A 10101-nucleotide genomic window follows, 5' to 3' on the forward strand; every position below is an offset into this window, starting at 1 on the left:
ACACGCACTGATATTTTAACGTCACCAATGTCGCTCGGCTATGGAGCTCGCGTAGCACGGTATTACATAAACACGAGCCAGCTGTGCGCGCAACACTACAGTTGTAATCCTTGGTCCAGGCTGATGTTGGAGCGCGCACGCGTGTTTGTCATTATGAACGTAGTTCTGCGTGTGTTGGTGTGAGCATGTGTGTATGGGTGTGCGCGTGTGTATGCTATATAAGTGTGCCCACCAGTCACCAGGGCTCAATGATGATCAGAATACAGTGCCCCGTGCAGGGACCGCGGGAGCAGGAAGAGACCATCATCACTTATTTTATGACATGGTATGTTTCAAAGATCGCGCTTACTGCCTATCAAAACTACTGCGTTTTCTGTAAGTTAGGGTTTATTGAAAGCAAATGTAAATGACCACCATAACCCTAGCCATACACCCAATCTACAGAGTTTTATATAATTTTGTATAACAAACTTTCTTTAGTACTGTATTACCTCTTTAATGAGGGGAGCAAGGGTTTACTGGGCATGTATGCTGTAGTACAGTCGACCAACAGAGGTACAGAGCTGTTGCAAGCGAAATAGCTATATAATGGAATTCAATTATGGGAGGGAAAAAAACGGTATATGTCTTACTATCTAATTGTACTGCAATACATCCCAACATAACTGTAAAAATACACACATTATAATTTATTTTATTTTAGCTATAAAAAATTATTGACAACAGCAGAAAAACCAAGCAGAAATTCCATATTGGGATTTCTGAGGTCAAACCTCATTTCAGGTCAAACCGAACTTTCACCAAACGTCTCTTTTTTAACAGTTCACGAGGAAATTTGTCAAGTCGTATTTCCAGTGAACTGGTTATGTTAGCCAGTTTTCTAAATATAAATGTCATGCTTAATTTAATTCATTTCATTCTTTGTTAGGAGATGCACATTTTTGTATCGCAATTTCAGTGCAGATATGGCTAAACGTTACATAACCCTAATTTAACTATAATATAACCCTAACATAACTATAACATAACCCTAACAAAACTATAATATAACCCTAACCAATGAAACAACACTTTATAATTGAGGTATTTGTAGATAAGTGAGGAACAGTAGTTTTGACATTAATATTAATAAGTGTTTAAAGCAGTCATTGACTGTTTTTTTGTGGTATTTCACACTGTTCCTTAAGGTCTCAGAATAGGGTATGTAACGTTAGCCTGGCTCTGCCCTCCTACTTACTACCGCTCAATTTGGATTTTGCTTCTGTACAAGGTCTGGCCATTCAGTACTAAGTCAGATTTTTCAGGTTGATTTTCTACCGGCGAATCAGCGAACAGAGGGAGTGGCTGTGAACGATGACGTTGATGTCGTGCGCTAGTTTGTGTTGTAGTTCTGTAATGGCGGCGGAGAAAGATGCGAGCGAAGCCTTTCGGTCCGTTGCGGCAACGGTGCCGAATATCTATAACCTAAGCCGGAGCAAGAACAAGTTTTGCTGAGTTTTGTTGGTGGCCATGATGTTGTGGCCCTCCTCCCCACGGGGTTCGGGAACAGTTTGATTGTCCAGCTACGGCAGCTAGCTCTGTTACAGTAGTCGTGAAGGAATTGGCTAAGGTGAACGCTAGCGATTGGTTATGGAAGATCAGAGTGGCTCTGGGCAGATCCAATAGTTTTAAACTTCAACAGAGTACCCGCCTACAAGGAAGTCAACGCTTGTCAATGGAGCGAGGCCAGACTCTCTGTACAAATGAAATGTACGAGAGTCTGGTCAGGACCAGGCTAATGTAACGTTGGTTTGGCTGAAAATGGCCCGGGTCCTGTTCTATGTGCGCTAATGCAACCCTGGGAAATAGCCCTGGGAAAAAACAAGAGGTTTTCTCCTTTTATGGTATTCTCATGAATATATAGATGAGCTGCACGCTGATTGGTTGGTTTACAACGAGTGAAACTGCGGAGCAAAGATGCAACACAGCCAACAGCACTCACTGAAACATGGAAGGTGGAGACTTAAAATAAAAACTTACAAATAAATCTATTGTGTCTACACAACACTGTTTTCAACAGATTGACTAGATATCATTTGAAATGATTACGTTAATTGTTTCCACTTCTGTTGTCGTTAGCACTACAGCTTAGCAAACAAACTATCGTGATTCAACTCAGCTTCAGTTATCTCTAGCTATCTTACTGAAAAATGAATCTGGACAAACATGTGTAGCCGGTGTGTGTCGGTGAAACTCACTCCTCAGGTATGTAACAGGCCACCCGCGGCAACGAATCGCTAGCTTTTCGTTGGTGTAGTTGTTAGTGGTGGCGCTTGGGAAGTCAGAGGTGGTAGGTTCGACTCCTGGTCGGAGCGGACAGTTGCCCGTATGCCTCAGACGGAGATGCAAGACCACGTCTGTTACACATGCATCTTGAATTGTAGATTTACATGACAAAACAGGTTATTTATTTGAATGAAGCACAGTCAGGAACATGAAATAACGTTAGCCCCATTGCCAATAACCTAAATCATCACACATTCTACTGATGCTAGATACAGGCAGGATACGTTAGCATTGCTAATAACTGTTAGCGACAACGTCATACTACAGCTTGCGGTTGTGATGAACATAAGGTCGGAACAGCACCTCTTTTCAGCAACAACTTCATAGCAAATCCTGCTTTACATTGTCCTAGGTTTTCAAAACTGTCCTCGGTGAAATGGTTTGAGCAAATGTGTAATTGAGGGTCGAACTGCACAGGGATTTTCTCATAGACAAACATCACAGGCCGTCGAGTGTTTTGTTCCTTAGGAAGACTCTGAAAAGTGTCAGCAGTCCCTGTACAGCCTGGAACACTGCATTTACGATGGTCCATTTTCAATATCCTTTGAAAACTTCCAAACTTTCTCCTTTGTAATTCCCGTGGACGTACACAGAGCAGCGCGCAGCTAAACTAGTGTCTGAGATCCTGGGCCAGAAAACCAGAGGGCTGGTTTGTATGTAAATGTTGGGGCGTGACAAGGTGATGCTACATTTGTGACGTCACAAATTCAGCTTTTTCGAAACCGATCGTTTTACAGCTGCAGTTTCAAGTTGTGAGATTTAGATAGGAAAGAGGTGTCAATGGACTACTGGTTCACTGTATATCCATTTTACCCACCGAACTGTCGTTATTCAACTATGACAAGGTAAAATCAATGACCAATTTAGCAATCAATGACCCCTTTAAAAGAACATTTGTGAAAAAACAGATCTTTAAATAAATGTATGTGTGTAGGACAGGGCGTGTGTGTGTGTATATATATATATACCCCTGGTATCAAGCTAATTTTGATTTAAGGGGACAGGCATCTGGGTCAAAATGTAGAACACGAAATCATGACAGTTCTGATTTGCAGACATTCTAGAACCCTCAGTGCTTCATCCTGGTTCTAGTCTGGTGTCCTGGTCTGGTCTGAACTAGCATGGTCTGGGTCTGGTCTGGTCTGGACTAGACTGGTATGTTCTGGTCTAGACTGGTCTGCTCTTGTCAAACTACACATATAAATAACAGTAATGACCACCAGACTTGAGATTCACTTTAAAAAAAAAGTCTCTTAAAGGAGACAATGAGACAATGAGATGGACACTTTGAAACAGGGTTTAATATCTACTACACCCTACCATACCATGCAATACACTACCATACTGCATGCTAAACATCCATACTAAAGTTCTTCCTTGATCTCTGCTGCCTTCTGTGCTTCAATGTATTGCTTCCTCTCCTGTTCTTCCTGGACACAAACACACACATAGAGACACACACACGCACACACACGTACACAGAAACACACACACACACACGTACACAGAAACACACACGCACACACACATACACAGAAACACGCACACACACGTACACAAACACACACACACACGCACACACACATTGTGCATTACAGTCAAATACATCTAATACACGTTATGTGGCATGTGTCAATGAAAGCTGCTGGTTCAGGTTTACAACCTTGATTCTGTCTCTGCTGGCTTTCTCTATCTCTCTCTCCAGAAAGCCCCTCAGCTCCTCCAGAGTCTTCTCTCCTCTGTAGATCACCACCTGGCAAAATACACATACTGTTACCTCTCACACACACACAATAACATACACACACACATCCTCTCTCTCTCACACACACACAAACACACAGACGGTGTGACCGACCCTCTCTGCGTGAAGGGCGGGGAAGAGGAGCAAGGCGGGGCTTGGCTCCTGCAGAGACAGATTAATGTCATTGGATGACGTGTCAATGCGAGCGATGACCACATCATCTCTGGACAGGAAGGCCGTACCAAGCTCCTCCCACAACAGGAAGAGAGAGCGACTCCTCTGGCTGTAGGGCAGATCTGCAACAGAGAGCATGATGAGTGTGTATGTGTGTGTATGTATGTGTGTATGTGAGTGTGTGTGTGGTAACAGTGTGTGTGCATGTGTGTATGTAAGAGTGTGTGTGTGGTAACAGTGTGTGTGCATGTGTGTATGTAAGAGTGTGTGTGTAAGTGTGTTTGTGTATGTGTGTAAGAGTGTGTGTGTGTGTATGTAAGAGTGTGTGTGTAAGTGTGTTTGTGTATGTGTGTAAGAGTGTGTGTCCCCACAGAACAGGATGAAGACAGTTTTGTCTGGGTTGAAGGCGACTCTCTCGAGGTTAGAGCCCACCAGCTCCTTCACCAGACGCTGGTCCCAGTCAGCTGGAGCTGGCTCGCTCTGCAGGCGGGGCTAAACACACACACACACCATATACACACACAGCACATGCAGACACACACGTACACACACACCACATACACACATGTTACTTGCTTGTGAGTGTGTGTGTAGTTGTCTATGTGTGTGTGTCTGTGTGTACCTTGGCCTTGCCCTCCAGGTATGACTGGCAGAAGTGTGTGATGGTGGGCGTGTCCAGCGTGTCAGAGGGGAGCTGGTAGGTCACATAGTCTGTCAAGTTGACCAATCGCAGCAAGGGAGCCTCCACGTCTCGAACACGGAAGTACTCCAACATCCTGCCGTTCCTTGGCTCGTCCACATCCACCAGCACGAACAGCAGCTACACACACACACACACACACACATATGGTTCAGGTTCCTGGGCTCGTCCACATCCACCAGCACGAACAGCAGTTACACACACACATATGGTTCAGACAAATATAGTGTTAGAGTTAGTGCTTCTGTAGTTTGGGAGGTGGTACAGAAGTGACAATGAACAGGGCTAGATTAGTACATTTACATTTAGTCATTTAGCAGACGCTCTTATCCAGATAGACTTACAGTAAGTACAGGAACATTCTCCCCGAGGCAAGTAGGGTGTTACATTATGGTTAGGGTTAGTTCCGGTTATTAGGATTAGTTCCGGTTATTAGGGTTAGTTCGGGGGGTTAGGTGTGTGAATGCAGTACCTACCTTCCCCCTGAAGGGGGCAGCAGCGGCACTGAAGGCCGCCTGGAGATGGAAGAAGTCGTCAGAGCTCTTGTTGACAAACAGGAGGGAGTGGCTTAGAACCGGAGAGGACAGGATCTGAGCCGCAGTCTGGAGGGAACATCAGCCTGTGAGATTGTGTGTGTGGTTCGGTTTTTAGTTTGTGTCCTTGTGCAAGGCACTTCACCCTACTTGCCTCGGGGGAATGTCCCTGTACTTACTGTAAGTCACTCTGGATAAGAGCGTCTGCTAAATGACTAAATGACTAAAATATATAGTTTGGTTAGGGTTAGGTTAGAGTTATGTTATCTCACATTAACTATTGCTTACCCACCTGGTCTACTGCCAACTCCACTACCCTTAAACCAGTCATGTCTCTTTACAAACAGGCTCTCAAAATACTTGACAAAAAACCTAAATCACACCATCACTGTTCAGTCCTCCATAAGTACAGACTTTTAAGTTGGGACAACCTGATCACATCTAAGAACTGCTGTTTAATGTTCAAAATCCGGTTTAACCTGGCCCCCCCACCACTATGCAGCCTAGTCAAGTTTAGAACAGCAGCAACCAGTGCTACTCGAGGGTCAGCAAGAGGAGACTGTGAAATTCCTTTAAAAAAAAGTATATTCGGATAGTCGGTTTTCTCAGTCAGGTCAGCCCGGGAATGGAACCATCGCCCACTGAACATTAGAGAATAACCTCATTCAACTGCTTTAAAAGAAATCTCAAAACATGGTTGATAATTAACCAAAAATTTGATCATTAGTGGGTAAGCAGTAAATTATTTTTAGCAGTAGAATTATGTTTTACCACTTGTTGTTTTTATACCCATTGTTCTTTGTGTATTGGGATTTTATGTTTCATATATTTTAACTTAATGCCTTTTTTTTGCTTGAATTTCCTTTTTTCACTCTGGCAGTGGGACTGCCAACTGAAACTAGCCTTTTGGCTATAATTGGGCGTATTTACATGTTAATGTTCATTAATGTACACTGTCCCTCTTGATAAAATAAATTTTAATACTGCATATATTATTATTTTATTTTAGAATAATGTCATATAAATATATATAATACATATATGTACCAAAAATATATATATAATATTGTATGTATATATAATAAATATATATATAATATTGTATGTGTATATATAATTTTAAGATGAGACCTCCCCCAAATAAGATTTTGGCTACACTAGCAGTGTGAGTGCGTGTACCTGTCTGGTGTGAGTGTATGAGTGTGCGTGTACCTGTCTGGTGTGAGTGTATGAGTGTGTGTGTACCTGTCTGGTGTGAGTGTGTGAGTGTGTGTACCTGTCCAGTGTACTCAGTGACCAGGTCCATCTGGTGAACAGTGATGAAGAGAATCAGCTCCTCTTTAGATGTCTGACTGCTCATGTCATAGACCTGCTGCACCTCAGACTACACGTACACGCACACCACACACATCACACACGCATACATACACACACAGACACACACACACAATACACACATTTACACACAAAGACTGATTATCCATTTGTCTGTACAATATATCTTTAATAGAACTGTGAAGAGGTGTTACTTATGATTTATCACCAACATACCATGGCCATCAGTCAATCTGATTTTGAGGTTGGAGCTGTCAGGCCAAATAGAGTCCTAGGGCCAAATAGTGTCCTACCTGACGTCACAATACCGTTCCGATGCAAAGACGCGTCCGTCGCTATGCCGACCTTAAATTCCTGAGATATCTACACGTGCTAGCAGGAAACTGTCATGGTTGCTATACTGGTTACTAGGTAGGATGTTTTGTATTTAGGCTTATTTAAACCAGTTTATTCTACTCTAAGATTTAAAGTTTTCACTCCTTCGATAGCTAGTGCTAGCTAGATAGTTGTTTTCATCGAAAAAATTACTTATTTAGCATCAATTTTAACAGACCGGGAAGGCAACACGTATAGTATTCTACCTGCGCGCGTTGCTGTCTCGGGAATGTCGAACGAGTGAAAACTTCAAATCTTGGAGTAGAATAAACTGGTTTAAATAAGCCTAAATACAAAACTTCCTACCTAGTAACCAGTATAGCAACCATGACAGTTTCCTGCTAGCACGCGTAGATATCTCAGGAATTTAAGGTCGGCATAGTGACGGACGTGTCCTTGCATCGGAACGGCATTGTGACGTCAGGTAGGACACTATTTGGCCCTAGGACACTATTTGGCCTGACAGAGCCATTATATTTCTACTTGTATAATGAATCATGTTACCAAGTCATGTGACAGACCTGTTTCAACAGCAGCACCACTTCCTGGTTGATGATGTTGTACTTCCTGTAGAAGGTCTGAGAGCTGCTGATGTAGAAGAGCAGGTCTGGCAAGTCTATTGCTGCAGCGTAGAACACCTGCACTGCCCCCTGCTGGAGATCCTGGACACAACACACACATTAACACCTGCACTGCCCCCTGCTGGAGATCCTGGACACAACACACACATTAACACCTGCACTGCCCCCTGCTGGAGATCCTGGACACAACACACACATTAACACCTGCACTGCCCCCTGCTGGAGATCCTGCACACAGCACACACATTAACACCTGCACTGCCCCCTGCTGGAGATCCTGGACACAACACACACATTAACACCTGCACTGCCCCCTGCTGGAGATCCTGCACAGAGCACACACATTAACACCTGCACTGCCCCCTGCTGGAGATCCTGCACACAGCACACACATTAACACCTGCACTGCCCCCTGCTGGAGATCCTGGACACAACACACACATTAACACCTGCACTGCCCTCTGCTGGAGATCCTGCACAGAGCACACACATTAACACCTGCACTGCCCCCTGCTGGAGATCCTGCACACAGCACACACATTAACACCTGCACAAAAGCCCACCATACACACCACATACACACCATACACACCACACACACACCATCAACATACACACACACCATAACCACACCATACACACGCCACACATTTAGTCATTTAGCAGACGCTCTTATCCAGAGCGACTTACAGTAAGTACAGGGACTTTCCCCCGAGGCAAGTAGGGTGGAGTACCTAACCCTAACCCAAGGACACAACGTCATTTGGCACGGCCGGGAATCGAAGCGGCAACCTTCTGATTAATAGCCCGATTCCCTAACCGCTCAGCCATCTGACTCCCCTACACACACTATCACCACACCATACACACCACACACAGAAGGTCCATCACACAGCCTTCATTTCTCCATTCATGAAGTGACTTGGAAAACGGTAAGAATCAAGCGGCCAATCACCTTGAACAGTCCCAGGACCACAAGCCCCTCCAAGTCTTCTAGACAATCTGATTGGCTAAGATCAGTGATGAGGTCAGCTGAAGGCCCCGCCCTCCTCTTTAGCCATGTCACAATGGAGGCAGCAGTCTGCAGTCCTGAACAATCACATCACAAGAGAAATGTGTGCATGAGAGAGGTTACATGACTGACTGTGTGTGATGTGTGTTTGAGTGGTGTGTAAATGTGTGTGTATGTGGTCTCCATGTTGGTGTGTGTGGGCATGTGTGTGTGTACCTGGGCATGGTGTGACTTTGTCTCTGTCTCCTGATTGGTAGAGCCTGAGTGAGGGTGGGGTTGTGGCGTTGAGCTCCCGAGCCAGCTCCTTCTCCTTGGAGACGTCGACCACACCTAGCTTGACCTCCGACCTCTGCAGCTGCAGTGCTGCGGCTCGGAACTCTGCTGCCACCCGCTGGCCTTCCCCCGACAGAGGAGCAACTACACACACCATACACACACCATACACACACACACCACACACACACACCATACACACACACACACCATACACACACACACACACCATACACACACACACCATACACACACACACCATACACACACCATACACACACACACACACCATACACACACACCATACACACACACACACCATACACACAGTTGTTGTGTGAGAGTGTGTGTGAGTGTGTGTGTTTGTGTGTGAGGGTGTGACTACTTACAAAAGTGCACCAGCAGCTGTTTGTGGTGTTTGAGAGCTTGTTTGAAGTTTCCTCTGTTCAACTGTAGAACCCCGTCCTCCCCAACGGAGCCCCCTGTCCTCTCCGAGTCTGTGTCGGAGTCTGTGTTGGAGTCTGTGTCGGAGTGTGTGTCGGAGTGTGTGTCGGAGTGTGTGTTGGAGGAGACAGACACACACACACAGATCGTCTTCCCCAACAGCAAGAACAGCAGCAGCAGCAGCTTCATGTTGAACTCAGTCTGACACTGACCTCCACAGAGGAGAGGAAACTGGGAAAGTGTGTGTGGAGGTGTGTGTGTGAAGTGTATGTGTGTGTGAAGTGTGTGTATAGAGGTGTGTGTGTGAGGTGTGTGTATGGAGGTGTGTGTGAGTGTGTTACCTCTGTAGTTTATTAACAGGCTGTTATCTCAGGTGTAGGGTTCAGCTATATCCAACACTAACCCTCTATTGTTCCACTAATGCTCCAGTCTCACCAGGTGCATGCTGGGTAACAGAACAGCATGCTGTGTCCAACTCAAACAAACAGGGTCAGTCAAATCTAATCATCTTTATTTCCAAATTCACAGCAGAAAAAATCCTGATGACAATAACAACAACAACAACAACAACAACAACAGTAAACAACAGATAGCAGTGATATCAC

At 44.7% G+C, this 10101-nt stretch overlaps 1 protein-coding gene across 1 annotated transcript; it reads right to left on the reverse strand.

Annotated features, from left to right (window-relative positions):
* Window positions 1-3606: 3606 nt before the first annotated feature.
* zgc:136472 (uncharacterized protein LOC678514 homolog) lies at window positions 3607-9685 on the reverse strand. The gene is made up of 11 exons (XM_067259572.1): window positions 9442-9685; window positions 8996-9196; window positions 8723-8856; window positions 7708-7848; window positions 6753-6860; window positions 5420-5545; window positions 4866-5063; window positions 4615-4735; window positions 4184-4365; window positions 3989-4078; window positions 3607-3755 (listed from the first exon to the last, which is right to left on the reverse strand). Exons 1-11 carry the CDS (start codon window positions 9683-9685, stop codon window positions 3690-3692), a joined length of 1611 nt encoding a protein of 536 aa, XP_067115673.1. The 3' UTR covers window positions 3607-3689.
* Between the last annotated feature and the right edge of the window lie 416 nt (window positions 9686-10101).

This window comes from Osmerus mordax, chromosome 21, assembly GCF_038355195.1.
Source record: "Osmerus mordax isolate fOsmMor3 chromosome 21, fOsmMor3.pri, whole genome shotgun sequence".
NCBI lineage: Eukaryota > Metazoa > Chordata > Actinopteri > Osmeriformes > Osmeridae > Osmerus > Osmerus mordax.